Genomic DNA, 21,184 nt, shown 5'->3' with positions numbered 1-21,184 from the left:
TTTAGTTATTCGTTATTTATATCAAATCATCCCTATTCCATAAAATATTTGAGGCATCTCATAATTAAAAGAACACTATTATACTTTTAAAAATGATAAAAGATTAAAAAATGATGTAATGAGGTAGAAGTCAAAATTATTCTAGAAATATGAAGATCAATTTCAGTGAGGATATATGGAGGGGGTTAGGGGATATAAAGTAGCGGTACACTGTAGGTTGTGATTCATTCATGTGTCATGAAATCAACTTAAGAGGTAGCTACTAGTTTTTTTTTTTTTTTTGAGAAATAAAAAGGCATTCATTGAAATTAAATCATCTGCTCACAAATAGTACATTTTTTCCCAGTCTGAAAGATTTGAAAAGAAAACAAAAACACTGGATGTGTATGCAGTAGACAGGGGCAAATGCTAATCAGTCTTAAGTAATATACATATAACAAAATTTTAGAAATAAGATGTGTAGAGTAGTAGGTATATGATTTATTTTTAAAAGTGAATGTAATGAAGTTAATATCACTGAGGAAAGATAAAAGATTATTTCTATTCTCTAGCCATCATTCAGTAAATGAAGGGGAAAAAAGAGTATGTAAAAACTGCATCTGAACATAAAATTTCAGGACAGCTAAACATAACTAAACTACCCCACAACTGAACTAGCTACTAGTATTTTGTTTTAAAAAAAGAAATTAGAATAGAATTGAAGACATTATAGTGCTTTTCATATAATAAGGATAAGTATTATTTTATGAAATAGTTTCAGTTCTCTCTGTCTCTCTCTCTCTGTCTCTTTGTATATGTGTACCGCATCTCAATAGAAAATGTATTTTATGCTCTGTGACATAATAAAAATAAAGTCATTGCCTTTGTGAGGGGAGGACTGTAGAGGGGACTGACTGTAGGGCAGCTTCAGGGAGGATGAGAGCAAGGTAATAGGGCTCTCAGGGTAGGAATTTGGGGGTTGGATTTAAAGGGATATAATGTCAAAAGGGCAAGGTACCTACTAAAAAAGGGGAGTGAGGTGCATGATAAAAATTTCCCTTATTTCACAATTTTGCTTAGGGTTAAGTTTATCTAGAGATGTTATAGACTCAATCTAGTCTTTTTTTTTTTTTTTTTTTTAATGTATCACCTAAGCAGCCCTTGCATAGCAGGTTATTCTAAGAGGAAGGAACCATTTCTGCTAAAGAGCTTTTAGTTTTACATACAAGGAAGAATAAGGTGTTACTTCTAAAGTACTAAGTTACAGCCCAGTGAGTTCTGGGTAGAATCAAGTCTATGGGGTATTACCATAGTGATCCTCAATTTGTGTGTTAGAATCACCTGGCTATCTTTAAAAAATTCCAAATATCAGCTCAATCCCCAAAATAATTAAATCACAATTTGGGAGGATGGGACACAGGCATCAGCATTTTTTGAAGCTCTCAGGTGATTCCAGTGTGCAGACAAGTTTGGGATCTAGTTTATCTCAGAATCATTCCTAGTCTACAGGATCTCAGAGCACAAAATAATTTTAGGGTTGTCCTTGAAATTTAGGTCTACACTAGATTACTTGAAACAAAGTATGAAATTTCCAAGAGATCTTCTTTTTCAAATTTATTTCAGGCTTATTGTACTGATCTCATTGTATAGTTTATGGAATGTTTGTGTTAGAAAAGTTCTTGACAGTCCAATAAGAAGAGGAGGGAAAAGAAGCATAAAAAGAGAAAACCAAGAAATAAGAAAGCAGGATAATTGTTAAAAAACAGTTCAGAGTCTAGCCCAGACTTTAGTCTTAAAGTACCATTTCTTATTAAAAGGAACCATTTCCTTGGAGAAATGGCTGATTGAAGGTCTGGGAAAGGAAGTGTACAGATGAGCCTGGAGCATCTTGTCTTCAGACTGCTACCAGAGATGCATCAAGAGCCCACTTGAAGAGACTTCCACCCCTTCCTACGCCACATGAGAAAATTAGAGCATCAATAAGGATAATCATTGCAGGGAATAAAAATGAATTTAATATATTTAAATCAATGTGTTCAAAATGATATAAAAACTATTTTGTCACTGTTGAAGGTTACAAGTGAGCCAAGTCATTGTTATGAAAAGGGAAAGAATAAGGGAAAGAATAAGGCAATTATCCTGCTTTTCTATATGAACTATATCAAAGGGTAAGCAAATGGTACACGAGAGGAATTTTCTCTTTATGGAAATATTCTGAGTGAAGAAGGAATGATAGATTTAGAATACAACCATTTTGCAGATCCTTATGATTTACTGGATCTAGTTATTATGTATTAGTAGCTGCTAATATCGCAAATAGAGAGCCACTTGCACATTATATGCCTCCTCATGGGAAAACGCCACCACCTACCTGGTTTTGAACCACCCCTCCCCCACACCCCAAAAGTAGAATGTTAATCTGATCAAGTCTTTAGACTCCTACAACCTTGGTGACACAATCAGCAAAATCTAGACTGTGAAAAATCTATAGGACAACTGGCAATAATGATGATAGTGGTGATGATGATAATGATAATAATAATAAAAAAACATGGAGGAAGAACCTATAGGTGAAAAGAGATCTAAAAGACATATCAACCAACTGTAATGTGGGGACCTTATTGAATCCTGATGTAAAGTGTTAAAAAATTTTGACATTTATGAGAGAATTGGAAATTTGAACATAGGTTGTGTGTTTGATGATATTAAGAAATTACTGTTTTTTTGGTGTTATAACTGCGTTTTAAATATGATTTTTAAAAGAAAAACACCTTGTAGAAATGCATGTTAAAATCCTTACACATGAAGTAATATGATACTGGAACTTGCCTTAAAGTAATAAGGAATGAGAGCAGGGATAAGAATATAGATGAAATAAGATTGTCCATTATTGAAGCTGGGTGATGGGTCATTACAGAAACATGGGGAGATCATCACATTATTCTGTCTACTTTTGTCTATGTTTGAAAATTTCCATAAATAAAAGACGAAAAGAAGAAGAATCAAGAAAAAACCAATTCAGGAATTATTCCAATTTTCTGTACAATTTAGGTATGAAACATCAATGTTCCTATTTGGAGAAGAAAAATCCTCTGATTTTTCAAGAGAAAAAAAAAGGCAGGAGAAAGAAGAGTTTACAAGTACAATTGCATACTAAAAGAACTGAGGTAAATAAAGATCTGGGAATATTTTTGCTTTCAAGTGTTGTCTTTAGCCCTCAAACATTCCATTCCATTTTCGTCCGAGTATTGAAATGTCACAATCTTAAATATTTATTCTTCTTCTTCCCCTTTCCCCTACTCTTCCTGTGCCGTCCCCTCTTCCTTCTCCTCCTTTTATTTATTTATTTTTTGTTATACATTTATTTATTTATTTTTGGCTGCGTTTGGATCTTCATTGCTGTGCTGTGCACAGGCTTTCTCTAGTTGCAGTGAGCGGGGGCTACTCTTTGTTGTGGTGTTCAGGCTTCTCATTGCGATTGATGGCTTCTCTTGTTGTGGAGCACGGGCTCTAGGCGCGCAGGCTTCAGTAGTTGTGGCACGTGGGCTCAGTAGTTGTGCCTCATGGGCTCCAGAGCGCAGGCTCAGTAGTTGTGGCACACGGGCTTAGTTGCTCCACGGCATGTGGGATCTTCCCGGACCAGAGCTCGAACCTGTGTCCCCTGCATTGGCAGGCGGATTCTTAACCACTGTGCAACCAGGGAAGCCCTCCTCCTCCTTTTAAAAAAATAGAACATGGAACCCTTTCAGAAGAATATGAATTTTTCCCCTTCTTTCTCCATTAGACCAGTATTTTTATTATTATGCTCTCTGTTAAATTTCTGCTGTTGTAACAATGACTCTAGGCAATCCTTGGCTTTTGGCAGGGTAACTTCAATCTTGGCCTCCATCTTGCTCTTCATATGGCCTTCTCCCCTGTATCTATACTTCAAGATTCCCTCTACTTTTCTCTTATAAGCACATCATTGCATATCTCATCTTGAGATCTTTAACTTGATTACATCTGCAAAGACCATTTCTCCAAATAAGGTCACGTTTATAGGTTCCAGGGATTAGGATATGGACGTCTCTTTTGGTGGGGTTATGCAACCTACTACATTCACTATATATATACTTAAGTATATATTCCTTTGTTTTGATATTTATGTGCTTCCTGAATCTGAGAATACATGTCTTTCTTCAATTCTGGAAAATTCTAATCCATTATCTTTTAGAGTATTTCCCCTCTCTCAATCTCTTCATTCTGTCCTTCTGGATCTTCTGTTAGATGTATGTTAGACCTTATCATTCTGTTTTCGATGTTCTTTAACATTGCTTCGTATTTTTCATCTTTTTCTCTCTATTTTGTTCTGGGTAATTTCTCCCATCTACTTTCTAGTTTACTTTTTCTTTCTCCAGCTGAATATAATCTGCAGTTTAACCTATCTATTGAAATTTTATTTCAGTGTTTATATATTTTACTTCTTGAAGTTTTATTTAGATCTTAAAATCTGCCTTATGTCATGTTATTTGCTCATGTCCCATTGTTATTTCATGATTGATACCTGATAAATCTAATATATGAAGTCCTTAGGGGAATCTAAATCTTCTGTTTGTTGTTTTGTCTGATTCTCACTCATTAACTCATATTAACTGATGTCCTTGGGTGCCTTATACTTTTTATTCATTCTTTCATGTATTATTGATCTAAATCTGTAGTAATCTTATGATGAGTCTGGGTTTAGAGAGTCCTCTTCCAAGAGAATTTGAATTTGCTTCTGCCATGCACTTCAGAGGTGTTATAAATATGGGATCACTTTAAATGAATTTTTGGTTTCAATTTTTGGGCCCATATATTTAGTATAGATTTGAATTAAACTCATGTGTGGGTAGAGCTAAGGCTATAAATAATCAAGAGGAGTACTCTCTTTTCTCTCTCTTTTTTTCCAACCTGGAGCTGAGACGAAGACAGATATTACTCTATGTACTCCTTCTGTTGGGGGATACAATTTTTTCTAGCCTACTCTTGCTGAGAACATTGCCTTTTGAAGATTTTTGGCTCTGTGTGGGATCTCAGTACCAATTCCTGTCAATCTTGTATGGCTTGAGAATCCTCTTTACGTCCTGCATGGTCTTTAAAAGTCAAGGCTCTAGATTCCATAGAGCCATGTAAAATTGAAGACACCTATAATTCAGTTCTCATTTTCTAAAGTGACACTTTTCTGTCTACCTAGCTGCTTACCACTTTTGAATCATGTTTATATGTGCAGTGTTAATTTTCATCAATGTTTGTGATAATTTTCTTAACCATAAAAATAATTTAAGGCAAAATTACCTGTATTATTTAAATAACTGTGTTGATTATCCACATTATTTTACTCATATAGTCAAAAGCTGTATATGTGGCCTAGAGTTTGATAGTCTTGTCTTCACTATACCATAGGTTTGCCATCCTTTGTAAGGTACATTACTATAAATTGACAGAATATTAATTAGGAGATGATAAGTTGCATACTTAAGAAAAATGTAGCTTTGCAAAAGACTATGGTGTTGTTTATTTAAAATTTTACTAGATTTAAACTGTAATTTAATTATAAAAAGCAATTTTACCTTAGAAGCATAGCTAAGTGCGGAGCCTTGGTATGATTAATTATCTTTTAAGGGGTTTATTGTCCAAGAATGCTGGTTTACCAATGTGATCTGAGGCACGAACATTCTTGCATTTGGTTCTAGATTGCTTCTTCGTCTGTGAAGGACAAGATGACTAGAAAAGAAAGCTCTTTATGCGAGTTGTCAAGTCAGTACAGCGTTCACAAGACTTTATCACCCCTTGGTACATCTTCCTCAGTTATTCGGTGTTTAAACCATTGTATTCTCTTCTTTAAATGTTGGATTCAGATTTGAGATTTTTCTTCAAGATTCATCTATCCCTTCTACAGAAAGTATGCCACGTAGTTTGTGCTAACTAAGAGACTCTGCTTTTAGGAAGGATGGTGTGGAGCTAAGAGCATTGCATGTGGAATTGAAAGACTTAGAGTTGAGTCCTGATTGACTTCACATGCTGGCTTAGGCTCTTGTACAATTTACTTTATATTTCTGGGCCTCAGTTTCCACATCTGTACAAGAATCTTATACTAGGTGGACTCTTAAAATTTCTTCCAACATTAACATTCTATGGTTTCAGTTATTTTCATGTTATGGAATCAGATGAATCATCTTTTTAAGATGTTTTTATTAACAGGTTATGGGATCTGAGATTCTTTGGCTATTTAAAGATATTCTTGTTTATCTTATTATAGTAACTTTCTGTAAAATTTGCTGTAAGTTGAATTAGGAGTAGGAAAAATTGGACCACAGCCAAAGGATAGTGGGTCATGGGCACTACTTACTGCCTAAGGTAAATCTGCTCCATAGAGAGATGCCTAAAAGAAACAAGGTGGGAATTCTAGGGTGAAGAGTATGTACTTGATTATCACTTGGACAGTTCTTTAAGAAAGGTTCTTATGAAGTATAAGGAACTGGAGAATCTCAGGCTAAATTTTAATGACAAAATATTATATATGGCAAAGTGACATAAATGTTTTGTGGGTTTTCTGTTTTTATTTTTGTTTTCCTGCTTTCTAATGTGGCTGTTTCTTTGACAGCAAAGATGGAAAGCTTTCTAACCTTTACCAGACATTATATGATGAAGTACCTGAAGGACAGTTATACTCACAAGAATTAAGTGGTAATAATAGGTTCCAGAATTTCTTGAATAAATTTCCTGATTGTATGCTTTTTAAAAATTGTTTCAGTAGTTAGTGTCTCTTTCTTTATTCCCGATGAGTTATCAGCTAATATTACATGATATGGCAAATGCTGCATGCTGTGAGCAAGCATAAGTAATTTAATTCATAAATATCTTTGGTTGCATTAGTAAGATAGACAAAATATATATGCTTATTCTAGTTCAATTTTTTTGCAGAAGAAGTTTGGATATTACATATGATGAATAAATTAATAAACACTGATTTTATTGGAATCTAGTCCTTGGTACCTTAACATTAAGGCTCATAGTACCCTTCACTTCTTGACACTGAGCGCTCCCATATCTTGGGCCTCTCCTTTGTGTGTGTGTGTGTGTGTGTGTGTGTGTATACGTATATATTGTTTTTCCTCCTTTATATTTGTGGAGTCATTTGGCATATTTTTGCTCTCTACTTTTTTTTTTTTTTTAAACATCTTTATTGGAGTATAATTGCTTTACAATGGTGTGTTAGTTTCTGCTTTATAACAAAGTGAATCAGTTATACATATACATATGTTCCCATATCTCTTCCCTCTTGCATCTCCCTCCCTCCCACCCTCCCTATCCCACCCCTCTAGGTGGTCACAAAGCACCGAGCTGATCTCCCTGTGCTATGCGGCTGCTTCCCACTAGCTATCTATTTTACATTTGGTAGTGTATATATGTCTATGCCACTTTCTCACCCTGTCACATCTTACCCCTCCCCCTCCCCATATCCTCAAGTCCATTCTCTAGTAGGTCTGTGTCTTTATTCCCGTCTTGCCACTAGGTTCTTCATGACCTTTTTTTTTTCTCCTTAGATTCCATATATATGTGTTAGCATACTGTATTTGTTATTCTCTTTCTGACTTACTTCACTCTGTATGACAGACTCTAACTCCATCCACCTCACTACAAATACCTCCATTTCATTTCTTTTTATGGCTGAGTAATATTCCATTGTATATATGTGCCACATCTTCTTTATCCATTTTGCTCTCTACTTTAACTCTGGTTATTGTATTAAGCATCTCCCCCAATCCCCCAGTTTTATTGAGATATAATTGACATACAGCACTGCGTAAGTTTAAGGTGTACAGTGTAATGACTTGACTTACATATATTGTGAAGTGATTAACACAATGTTTAGTTAACATCCATCATCTAATAGAGATACAAAAAAATTTTTTCCTTATGATGAGAACTCTTAGGATCGGCTCTCTAAACAACTTTAAAATATACCATATAACAGTGTTAACTATAGTCATCATATTGTACCTCCACAGTACTTATTTATTTTACAACTGGAAGTTTGTACCTTTTGACCACCTCATCTAATTCACCCACTCCCCGCTCCCCAACTCTGGTAGCCACAAACCTGACCTCTTTTTCTATGAGTTATGTTTGTTTTTTTTAGATTCCATGTGTAAGTGAGATCATACAGTATTTTCTTTCTCCACCTGACTTATTTCGCCAGCATAATGCCCTCAAGGTCCACACATGTTGTCATGAATGACATGATTTTCTCCTTTTTTAATGACTGAATAATATTATATTGTATATAATTATACAATTATACAATATACTTTTTCTTTACCTGTTCATCCTTAGATGGACACTTAAGTTATTTCCATGTCTTGGCTATTGTAAATAAAACTTCTATGAACATGGGGGTGCAGATATCTCGTTGACGTAGTGTTTTCATTTCCTTCAGATTTATACCTGGAAGTGGAACTGTTGGATTATATGGTAGTTCTGCTTTTAATTTTTTTGAGGGACCTCTCCATTACTGTTTTCAATAGTGACTGCACCAATTTACATTCCCACCAACAGTGTACAAGGGTTCCCTTTTCTCCACATTCTTGACAACACTTGTTATCTCTTGTCTTCTTGATGATAGCCATTCTAACAGGTGTGAGGTGATACCTCATTGTGGTTTCAATTTGCATTTCCCTAGTGATGAGTGATACTGAGCAGCTTTTCATGTACCTGTTGATCATTCATATGTCTTCTTTGGAAAAATGTCTATTCAGGTCCTTTGCCCATTTTTTAAACTGGGTTATTTTATTTTATTATTATTTTTTTGCTATTGAGTTGTATGAGTTCTTTATATATTTTGGATATTAATCCCTTATCAGGTTAATGATTTGCAAATTTTTTCTCATTCCATAGTTTATCTTTTCTTTTTGTTGATTGTTTCGTTTGCTCTGCAGAAACATTTTAGTTTGATGTTTGTTTCTTATGTTTTAGGTGTAATAGAGAAAAAAATCATTGCCAAGACCCACATCAAGGATCTTTTTTCCTATGTTTTCTTCTACAAGTTTTATGGTTTCTGGTCTTACATTTAAGCCTTTAATCCATTTCGAGTTAGTTTTGTTTGTTTGTTTTATTGTATTGGTATTAGTAGCTCATTTATTAGTCAAAATGGGTATGAGCAATACCATATCCTTGGAAAGGCAGAAAAAGAGTGAAAGACAAATAAGAACAAAGAACAAGGGCAACAAATAGAAAACATCAACAAATAAGATAGATATTAATTCAACTATATCAATAATCATTTTGATCATCAAAGGTCTAAATGCACCAATTAAAAGACAGAACTCAATAGCCACAGACTACTGTATTCGAGTTAGTTTTTGTGAGTGGCGTAAGATAGGGGTCTCATTTCATTCTATTACATGTGAATATCCAATTTTCCCATCAACATTTATTGAAGAGACTCGTTTTTCCATGATTATTCTTGGCTTCCTTTCCAAATATTTGTTGACTATATACATATGTTTATTTCTGGTCTCTCAATTCTTTTCCACTGGTCTATATGTGTTGTTATTGCCAGTACCATACTGTTCTGATTACTATATCTTTGTAATATAGTTTGAAAACAAGAAATGCCATGCCTCCAGCTTTGTTGTTCTTTCTTAGGATTTCTTTGGCTATTTGGAGTCTTTCATGGTTCTATATGGATTAAAAATTTTTTTCTATTTCTGTGAAAAATGTCATTAGAATCTTGATAAGGATTGCACTGAATCTATAGATGGCTTTGGGTAGTGTGGACCTTTTAACAATATTAGTTATTCTAATCTATGGACATGGGATACTTTGTATCTTCTTTGATTTTTTTTTTTAATCCATGTTTTGTAGTTTTCAATATAGAGGTCTTTCAACTCCTTGGTTAAATTTATTCCTAAGTACATTATCAGTTTGATGCTATTGTAAGTGGGAGTGCTTTCTTTATTTCTTTTTCAGGTAATTTGTTGTATTGTATAGAAATGCTACTGACTTTTGTATGTTAATTTTGTATCCTGATACTTTACAGAATTCATTGATTAGATCTAACAGTTTTTTGATGGAGTCTTTAGAGTTTTAAAATCATATCATCTGCAAAGAGACAATTTTTTTTTTATTGAAGTATAGTTGATTTACAATGTTGTGTTAGTTTCTGGTGTATAGCAAAATGATTCAGTTATATATACAATATATTCTTTTTTATATTCTTTTCCATTATGGTTTATTACAGGATATTAAATATAGTTCCCTGTGCTATATACATTAGGACCTTGTTGTTTGTCTATTTTATATATAGTAGTTTTTACCTGCTAATGCCAAACCCCTTCCCCTGCTCCTTTCCCCTTTGGTAACCATAAGTTTGTTTTCTACTTCTGTGAGTCTGTTTCCGTTATGTAGATAAGTTCATTTGTATCATATTTTGGATTACACATATAAGTGATATCATATGATATTTGTCTTTCTCTGCTTACTTCACTTAGTATGATAATCTCTAGGTCCATCCATGTTGCTGCAAATAGCATTATTTAATTCTTTTTTATGGCTGAGTAGTATTCCATTGTGTGTGTGTGTGTGTGTGTGTGTGTGTGTGTGTGTGTATGTATATACCACATCTTCTTTATCCATTCATCTGTTGATGGACATTTAGGTTGCTTCCATGTCTTGGCTATTGTAAATAGTGCTGCTATGAACATTGGGGTGCATGTATCTTTTTGAATTAGAGTTTTCCTGGATGTATGCCCAGGAGTGGGATTGCTGGATCATATGGTAACTCTATTTTTAGTTTTTGAAGGAACTTCTATTCTGTTTTCCATAGTGACTGCACCAATTTACATTCCTACCAACAGTGTAGGAAGGTTCCCTTTCTCCACATCTTCTCCAGCATTTGTTATTTTTAGACTTTTTAATGATGGCCATTCTGCCCACTGTGAGGTGACACCTCATTGTAGTCTTGATTTGCGTTTCTCTAATAATTAGTGATGTTGAGCAGCTTTTCATGTGCTCATTGGCCATCTGTACGTCTTTGGGGAAATGTCTATTTATGTCTTCTTCCCATTTTTTGATTGGGTTGTTTGTTTTTTTGTTATTGAGCTGTATGAGCTGTTTGTATATTTTGGAAATTAAGCCCTTGTTGGTTGCATCATTTGCAAATATTTTCTCCCAGTCCATAGGTTGTCTTTTTGTTTTGTTTATGGTTTCCTTTGCTGTGCAAAAGCTTGTAAGGTTGTTTAGGTCCCATTTGTTTACTTTTGCTTTTATTTCTATTGCCTTGAGAGACTGACCTAAGAAAACATTGCTGTGATTTATGTCAGAGAATGTTTTGCCTATGTTCTCAAAGAAAGTTTAAATTCTTTCTTTCCAATTCTTATGCCTCTCTGAAGTACAGGTTTCCTGGGTATAGAATTCTTGCTTGACAGTTTTTATTTCTGTCAATATTTTGAATATATTGTCACATTCTCTCCTGGTCTGAAAAGTTTCTGTTGAAAAATCTGCCTATGGTTTTATGGGATTCTCTTGTCTCTTTTCTCTTGCTGCTTTCAAAATTCTTTCTTTGTTTTTGATTTTTGACAATTATAAAGTGTCTTGCTGTGGCCTTATTTGGGTTCAACCTATTTCGGGATCCTTTCGGGCTTGTGGATCTGAATGTCCATTTCTCTCCCAGGTTTGGGATGTTTTCAGCCATTATCGCTTTAAATATACTTTCTGTTCCTTTCTCTTTCTCTTCTCTTTCTGGAATTCCTGTAATGCAGGTATTGTTTCTTTTGATTATTTCCTATAACTTCCATAGGTTTTCTTTACTCTTTTTTCCTCTCTTTTTTAAAACTTCTCTGCCTGGCTAATTTTATTTTTTATTTTTTTAATAAATTTGTTTATTTTATTTATTTATTTTTGGCCGTGTTGGGTCTTTGTTGCTGTGCGCAGGTTTTCTCTAGTTGTGGAGAGTGGGGGCTACTCTTTGTTGTGGTGTGCGGGCTTCTCATTGTGTGGTGGCTTCTCTCGCTGCAGAGCACGGGCTCTAGGCGCGCGGGCTTCAGTAGTTGCAGCACGCGGGCTCGGTAGTTGTGGCTCATGGGCTCTAGAGCACAGGCTCAGTAGTTGTGGCGCACAGGCTTAGTTGCTCTGTGGCATGTGGGATCTTCCCAGACCAGGGATTGAAACTGTGTCCCCTGCATTGGCAGGTGGATTCTCAACCACTGTGCCACCAGGGAAGCCCTGCCTGGCTAATTTTAAATGTCCTTTCTTCTAGGTCACTGATTCTTTCTTCTGCATGGTTGAGTCTGCTTTCAAAGCTCTCTATTGAATTTTCCATTTCAGCCATTGTATTTTTCAGTTCTAGGATTTCTGGTTTTTGGTTGTTTGTTTGTTTGTTTTTGGTGTTTTCTATATCTTTGTTGAACTTCTTGTTTTGTTCATGTATTGTTTTTCTAATTTTGTTTAGTTGTTTGTGTGTTCTTGCAGTTCATTAAATTTCTTTAAGAGGGATTCTTCTGAATTCTTTGGCTGACAGTTAATAGATCTCCATTTCTTTAGGGTCAGTTATTGAAACTATTAGTTTCTGTTGGTGGTGTCATGTTTACCTCATTTTTCATTATCCTCGATTCTTTATGTTGGCCTCTGTGCATTTGAGTAAGTGACCTCCTTTTCCAGACATTATTGGTTTGCTTTGGCAGAGAGAGTTTTTCACTAGTCAGCTTAGTTTCTGTATGTGTTAACTGGTAATGTCCATGGGAAGGTGGTTCTTGCTATCAGAGTCTATTTGGGGGCTAGGCCACTGCCCATACTCTTAAGATTGGGGAGGGGGTGTCACTGGTTGAGAACAGTTGGCTAGGACTGCTGGCTTTGTTCCCTAAGTGAGGCTGTAGAATAGGTTCTGTGGTTGCCTGGGTTCTCTGGTCAGTCTTCCTAGACAGTCTGGACTGGGTACTATACTCAGCAGTAGGTGGGGCTATGAATTAACTTCCCAGCTTTGAAGGGCAGTAGAACTGGTCCCAAGGCATGCACTGCTTATTGTTTGGGGATTCAAATCAGGCTAGACTGTGCACTGAATTTCCTGGCCAGATGCCCCAGTTTTGCTCTGCAGACAGGGAAAGCCCTGGGCTGTGCTATCTGTTGAAATGCCACTGTAAGGAGGGCTGTAGGATGGACTGTGCAGCTCCCTGTGTGCTCTGGTTAAGTCCCCTCGTTGGGCAGGCTGAAGGCTGTGTTCAGCAGTGGGTGGGACTATGAATTAGTTTCCCTGCCTAGGCAGGGCACTGTATAGGCCCTAAGACCTGCAAGGTTTGTTTGGGTATCAAATTAGGCAGAACTACACACCAAGTTTCCTGGCCTGATGATCCACCATCCTAACTCTGCAGAGAGGTAGGGCCACTGGCTGGATTCTCCGTTCAAGTGCCATTGTAATTGGAGTTGCAAGATGGGGTATACAGATTCTCCGGAGTTCTGCTTAGGTTTCTTGGTCAGATTGCACTGGAGGCTTTATTCAATTTTAGGCGGAGCTATAAATTGCCTTCCCTGCCTGGTTGGAGCTGCAGAATAGGCCCCAGGGCTGGCAAGGGTATTTGTTTGGGAATCAAATCAGACAGACCTCTGCACTAAGCTCCCTGGACAGACAGGGCCACCATCTTGGCTCTGCAGATGCAGAGATGCTGGTTGGGTTTTCTGCTCAAGTGCCACAGTAATAGGGGCTGCAGGATGGGCTACTGAGATTCCCAGGAGCTCTGGTTAGGTTTCCTAGTTAGTAGGATTGGAGGCTATATTCAGTAGAAAAGGCCCCAAGGCTGACAATACTCTTGTTTGGGTAGCTAATCAGGCAGATCTGTGCACCCTGGCCAGATGGAGTTGCTAGCTCGTTTCTGCAAACAGGCAGACCCACTGGCTGGGCTATCTGCTCAAGTACTGCTGGGCCAAGCCATTTCCCAGGTGCTCAGGCCAGGCTTCCTGGTCAGGCAGGGCCAGAAGCTACACTCAGCAGTGGATGGGGCTATGAATTACTTCCTTTCCCTGGATAGAGCAGGAGAACCAGCTCCAAGGCTGGAAAGGCTTTCTGTTTGTGGTTGTGACTCAAGCTGACCTGTGCCCGAAGTTCCCTGGCCGAGTGGGGCACTGACTTTGCTCTGAGGATAATCAGCTCTGCCTGCCAGACGCTCCGTTCAAGGATTGCTAGGCTACATAGCTTCTCAGGTGTTTTGGCCAGGCTTTCTGGTCAGGCAGAATCAGGAGCTACACTCAGCATTGAACGGTGCTGTGAATTTGCTCCCTTGCCTAGACGGAGCATTAGAGCTGGCCCCAAGCAGCTTCCCAGGTATTCCGGTCAGGCTTTCTGGACAGGCAGGGCCACATATCAGGCATCTTTAGTGTCCAAGTGGATGACTCGTATAATACTCTAGACGTACCCTTTTTAAAACCAGTAATTTTACCTCTGTTTCTCTCACCAACCCTGATGTCTGCAATTTGAACCTTGTCATAATGTTGAAATCTCAGACTTTAATGTCTTGTTCTCTTGTTCACAATCTCTTATACTTGCAATTCTTTTTATTTACAATTTTATTTCATTGACCTCCTCATTTGGTGCCCTGTGAGTATATGATTTCCAACCTCAGCTGCTCTTAGCACCAGTTGGCATTCCCTTTATGTTTAGATCAGATCCCTCTCCTGTTTCTTCTTGTGCCTATTTCAAACCTTCTTTACTCTCCTCAAATCCTCAGTCCTATCACCTAGTCCTTCAACTCTTAAGAGACGACATTGCTTTTTCATAGAGTTAATAAAGGCTGTTTGGCAGAATCTTCCTGAGCTCCCTGCCTATAAACAACATCCACATCCTTTCCTATTGTCTCATTGGAAACGATCCCTTTCACAAGACCAATCCTGTCACTTCTCTTTTCTTCAATTTGAATTTCTTCTGCTTCCTCAGGGACTATGCTCAGCTTTATAATCTTTCAGAGAAGCTTCTTGAAAGAGCTGTTTTCATTAATTACTCTATTTATTTACTTCCTACTTCACTGAAATATGGTTTCCACCTCCAATACTCTAGTAAAACTCCTATTATTAAAGTCATTATTATCAATTTTTTAGTCTTTCTCTGGTATTTATCACTGTCATCTATTGCCTGTTTTTCTGAAAACAAGGTGACTTGAACTCAATTTAGTTCAACAGACATTTTTTAAGAATCTATTCTGAACTAGATGCTGGAACTTGAAGAATGAAAAATCTTGCCCTCTATGAGCTGACAGTTTAGTGAGGGTTATTGACGTGCAAACAATCAGAATACCAAGAGCTTTGATTGAGATACACACAAGTGATAAAGGAGCAAAAAGTTGTGGAAGCCTTTGCGTATGTGAGCCTTGCATGAGTTTTCTGACAGTTTCTGAGAGTTCTTTAGAAACTCGTAGCCTTAGAGGTCACTGGCTCCAGACATACCTAAATAAGTAACAAGACTGATGTTAAAGCAAAGAATTGGAGCACTAATATTTGCTCCTCTTTCTTCTTTTAGTGATTGTTCCCCCCGCCCCTTGGGAGGGAGTGGGGGGAATAAGGGTAATTATTCCCTTGAATTAATTAACTGTTTTGTTATGTGTGTTCAGCACTTCAGAAAACCTGTAAAATTTTCAGTAAAATTCGAGGTGGTAAGATTTATGTGAATGATCTGCCAATGATCCATCGCATCTTGAATATCTCTATAAGTGACTCAGAAATGAGAAAGGCACTGAAGACTATTGATATTGATGGTAAGTTTTTATGTTTTCAGTATTAGTTTAAGGGTCTACAATCATGGACATAAGTTATATGTTGGTCAGATTAATTACAAATAATAGAAAAGCTAAGCTTTAAAATGCTATAAAAACATCTTTGCGTGTTTACAATAATGATATTAAAAAATTGGGCCTCAGGTACATGTAACTGGATTGATTGATTACCAGATTGGATTATGACATGCTCTCATCAACATTTGGTATTTTTAGAGTTTTAATTTTTGCTGATTGCCTTAGTATGAAATGGTATGGGATAGGGAAACTTTCTTAAGGCAAAAAAAAATTTGAAATTAATGTATTTGATGTATTTATATTAAAATTAAGAGTGTTTATTTATCTAAAGACACCTAAAAGTAAAGACATGTTACAAACTTGGAGATATTTGCAATTCACACAATTGACAAAGGATTAGTTTTCAGAATGTGTAAAGAATTCATACAAATCAATAACAAATAATGGAATAGAAAAGTGGGCAAGGCAAATGGACTAGTGTTTCACATAAAATATAACACATATAGCCAATAATTATATAGAAATATGTTCAACATCACTAGTGTCCAAGGAAATGTAAATAAAAACCCTAATAATGATATTTTAAGTACCTAGAAAAATATATATTTTTTGCAGTGTTTGTTACTTTAATCAAAGAGGTAAATAATAGAGGTAAATAAATAATAGAGAACACATTACATTTACAGACCATTCCAAGCCTGTTCAAAAGGGGAGACAAATTTAGAATAAAAATGATATGTTTTTCTCTTTCTGACTTACTTCACTCTGTATGACAGACTCTAGGAGTAAAAATGTAGACATAGAGAATGGACTTGAGGACACGGGGTGGGAGGGAGAAGCTGGGGCGAAGTGAGAGTAGCATCGACGTATCTACACTACCGAGTGTAAAATAGTTAGCTAGTGGGAAGTTAGCTAGTGGGAAGCAGCAGCATAGCACAGGGAGATCAGCTCCGTGCTTTGCAATGACCTAGAGGGGTGGGATAGGGAGGGTGGGAGGGAGGCTCAAGAGGGAGGTGATATGGGGACATATGTATGCATATGGCTGATTCACTTTGGTGTACAACAGAAACTAATGCAGTATTGTGAAGCAATTATACTCCAATAAAGATCTATTAAAAAATGATATTAATAAGTTGAAGGAGGGGTCAGAAATTGAATAAATATAAGATGTGGATTTATCATTATTTTAAAAACCTTGTAGGATGGCCTAAAAGCATATGAAAAGATGCTCAACATCACTAATTATCAGAGAAATGTAAATCAAAACTATAATGAAGTATCACCTCACACCAGTCAGAATGGTCAACATCAAAAAGTCCACAAACAATAGGGACTTCCCTGGTGGTCCAGTGGGTAAGACTCTGCGCTACCAATGCAGGGGGCCCAGGTTCGATACCTGGTTAAGGAACTAGATCCCGCATGCATGCCACAACTAAGAGTTCGCATGCCGCAACCGGGAAGTCGGCATGCCTCAGTGAAGATCCCACGTGCCGCAACTAAGAGTTCGCATGCCGCAACCGGGAAGTCTGCACGCCTCAGTGAAGATCCCACGTGCCACAACTAAGACCCAGCGAAGCCTAAATAAGTAAATAAATAAATATATTTTTTAAAAAGTCCACAAACGATAAATGCTGGAGAGAGTGTGGAGGAAAGGGAACCTTCCTATACTGTTGGTAGGAATGTAAATTGGTACAACCACTATGGAGAACAGTATGGAGGTTCTTTAAAAAACTAAAAATAGAACTACCATATGATCCAGCAATCCCACTCCTGGGCATATAACCAGAGAAAACCATAATCCGAAAAGAAACATGCACCCCAATGTTCACTGCAACACTATTTACAATAGCCAAGACATGTAAGCAACCTAAATGTCCATCGACAGATGAATGGATAAAGAAGATGTGGTACATATATACAATGGAATACTACTCAGCCATAAAAGAGAATGGAATAATGCCATTTGAGGCAACATGGATGAACCTAGAGATTATTATACTAAGTGAAGTAAATCAGACAAAGACAAATACCATGTGATATCACTCATGTGGAATCTAATTTAAAAATGATACAAATGAACTTATTTACAGAACAGAAACAGACTTACAGATATTGAAAACAAACTTATGGTTATAAAAGGGGAAACGTGGTGGTGGGAGAGGGATAAATCAGGAACTTGGGATGAACATACACACATTACTGTATGCAAGATAGATAGATAACCAACAAGGACATACTGTATAGCACAGGGAGCTCTACTCAATATTCTGTGACAACCTATAAAAGAAAAGAATCTAAAAAGAATGAATATGTGTATATGTATAACTGAATCACTTTTCTGTACACCTGAAACTAACAACATTGTAAATCAACTGTACTCCGATAAACTTAAAATTAAAAAGAAAACTTGGGACTTCCCTGGTGGCACAGTGGTTAAGAATTTGCCTGCCAATGCAAGGGACACGGGTTCGAGCCCTGGCCTGGGGAGATCCCACATGTGTGGAGCAACTAAGCCCATGCACCACAACTACTGAGCCTGCGCTCTAGAGCCCATGAGCCACAACTGCTGAGCCCACGTGCCACAACTACTGAAGCCTGCATGCCTAGAGCCCGTGCTCCACAAGAGAAGCCACGGCAATGAGAAGCCCGCACACCGCAACGAAGAGTAGCCCCCGCTCACCGCAACTACAGAAAGCCCATGCACAGCAACAAAGACCCAACACAGCCAAAAATAAATAAATAAATAAATAAATAAATAAATAAATAAATTTATTTTTAAAAAAAAAACTTGTAGGTGGAAAATTCTAGAAGTCAAAATGGACCACCAATAAAATATTACTGAACAATCTAGTAGTAATTGACAAGTAGCACTAGTGTGCATGCATCCATCTGTCCCTTTATCTAAGTCACCCCAACATTTTTGAGCATCTATGATATGACAGATTTCTGAGGGTTAAAAATAAATTAATAAATATAATCCTAACTTTTAGAAAGCTTAAGAAGAAACTCTGTTTTTTCCTGACATGTTTATTTATCTACAGATTAATTTTCTTGACAAATGATATTTTGGAGATTTATATCAAAGTAATTCTCCAAAGTGGAAATAACTTTATTCTCTGAAAGCACAGAAAAATATAAAGGAGAAAGTCAAAATCATGTGTAATCCCACTACCCAGAGCCAAACTTTGGTATTTATATATACATATATAATATATACATATATTTTTTTCTAGGATTTTTCCAAACATATACATGTAAGTGTGTGTATATGCGTTTATAACTGTGGTGTATACACACGCGTGAACACATAATTTAAAAAAAGCATATATGGATTCACATGGATAGTTTTGTTACCTTTTTCTATTAATATTATATGGTAGTCAACTCTTTGTGTAAATAAATATAGATACACACTGCCTTTTTAAATGGCTGTGAGTTATTCTATGGAACTGATTAAAAAACAAATTAAAAAACATTGTTTAAAAAATAACATGTAACAAATAACCTGTGTAAATATAGGTTACTTCTAATATTTTTGCTATTATAAACAGTGTTCTCTCTTTTTCTCTCATCAGACAAAGATAGATAACTAACGTTGAAATTGCTGGGTCAAAAAATGGGAACTTTTTAAGGCTTTTATACTGTTATTTGAAATTCAAAACAATAAATCTTTAGAATTTTATATACTCAAGACTTTAGATATTGTTTCTTCTAATCACTTGGATTTACTGTTGAGGAAAGTGAGGGATAGAAAGGAGAAGAGTCTACTCCAAAGCCATACAACCAATTTTATTTATTTTTATTTTAAAAAATATCTTTATTGGAGTATAATTGCTTTACAATGTTGTGTTAGTTTCTGCTGTACAACAAAGTAAATCAGCTATATGTATATATATATATATATATCTCCCCATATCCCCTCCCTCTTGAGCCTCCCTCCCACCCTCCCTATCCAACCCCTCTAGGTTGTCACATAGCATCAAGCTGATGTCCCTGTGCTATGCAGCTGCTTCCCACTAGCCATCCATTTTACATTTGATAGTGTATATATGTCAATGCTACTCTCTCACTTCGTCCCAGCTTCCCCTTCCCCCTCTGTGTCCTCAAGTCCATTCTCTACGTCTGTGTCTTTATTCCTGTCCTGCCGCTAGGTTCATCAGTACCATTTTTTTAGTTTCCATATATGTGCCTTAGCATACGGTATTTGTTTTTCTCTTTCTGACTTACTTCCCTCGGTATGACAGACTCTAGGTCCATCCACCTCATTACAAATAACTTAATTTTGTTCCTTTTTATGGCTGAGTAATATTCCATTGTATATATGTGCCACATCTTCATCCATTCATCTGTCAATGGACATTTAGTTTGCTTCCATGTCCTGGCTATGGTAAATAGTGCTGCAATGAACATTGTGGTACATGTATCTTTTTGAATTATGGTTTTCTCAGGGTATATGCCCAGTAGTGGGATTGCTGGATCATATGGTAGTTCTATTTTTAGTTTTTTAAGGAACCTCCTTACTGTTCTCCATAGTAGCTGTATCCATTTACTTACCCACCAACAGTGCAAGAGGGTTCCCTTTTCTCCACACCCTCTCCAGCATTTATTGTTTGTAGATTTTTTGATAATGACCATTCTGACCGGTGTGAGGTGATACCTCATTGTGGTTTTGATTTGCATTTCTCTAATGATTAGTGATGTTGAGCATCTTTTCATGTGTTTGTTGGCAATCTGTATGTCTTCTTTGGAGAAATGTCTATTTAGGTCTTCTGCCCATTTTTGGATTGGGTTGTTTGTTTTTTTGATATTGAGCTGCATGAGCTGCTTGTATATTTTGGAGATTAATGCTTTGTCAGTTGCTTCGTTTGCAAATATTTTCTCCCATTCTGAGGGTTGTCTTTTTCGTCTTGTTTATGGTTTCCTTTGCTGTGCAAAAGCTTTTAAGTTTCATTAGGTCTCATTTGTTTATTTTTGGTTTTATTTCCATTACTCTAGGAGGTGGGTCAAAAAGGATCTTGCAGTGATTTATGTCATAGAGTGTTCTGCCTATGTTTTCCTCTAAGAGTTTTATAGTGTCTGGTCTTACATTTAGGTCTTTCATCCATTTTGAGTTTATTTTTGTGTATGGTGCTAGGGAGTGTTCTAATTTCATTCTTTTACATGTAGCTGTCCAGTTTTCCCAGCACCACTTATTGAAGAAGCTGTCTTTTCTCCATTGTATATTCTTGCCTCCTTTGTCAAAGATAAGGTGACCATATGTGCCTGGGTTTATCTCTGGGCTTTCTCTCCTGTTCCATTGATCTATATTTCTGTTTTTGTGCCAGTACCATACTGTCTTGATTACTGTAGCTTCATACAACCAATTTTAGATGACATATGTTAGTTTAAACTTTTATTCATTAATTGTTACATTG

At 36.6% G+C, this 21,184-nt stretch overlaps 1 protein-coding gene and 1 non-coding gene across 2 annotated transcripts in view; both read left to right on the top strand.

Moving 5' to 3' along the window:
- Positions 1-21,184, top strand: part of EFCAB13 (EF-hand calcium binding domain 13) — a 123,674-nt gene that overhangs the window by 16,454 nt on the left and 86,036 nt on the right. Inside the window, 5 exon segments of the mRNA XM_036836707.1 lie at positions 3,031-3,081; positions 3,083-3,185; positions 5,712-5,812; positions 6,602-6,684; positions 15,591-15,734. Of these exon segments, the coding sequence (XP_036692602.1) occupies positions 3,031-3,081; positions 3,083-3,185; positions 5,712-5,812; positions 6,602-6,684; positions 15,591-15,734 (482 nt within the window).
- Positions 17,106-17,178, top strand: TRNAG-ACC. The gene has a single exon. It is a non-coding gene; the product is annotated as a tRNA-Gly (tRNA).

This window comes from Balaenoptera musculus, chromosome 20 (genome assembly GCF_009873245.2).
Source record: "Balaenoptera musculus isolate JJ_BM4_2016_0621 chromosome 20, mBalMus1.pri.v3, whole genome shotgun sequence".
NCBI classification, from domain to species: domain Eukaryota; kingdom Metazoa; phylum Chordata; class Mammalia; order Artiodactyla; family Balaenopteridae; genus Balaenoptera; species Balaenoptera musculus.
The sequence above is the reverse complement of the archived record's forward strand: the minus strand, read 5'-3'. Positions and strand labels throughout refer to the sequence as shown.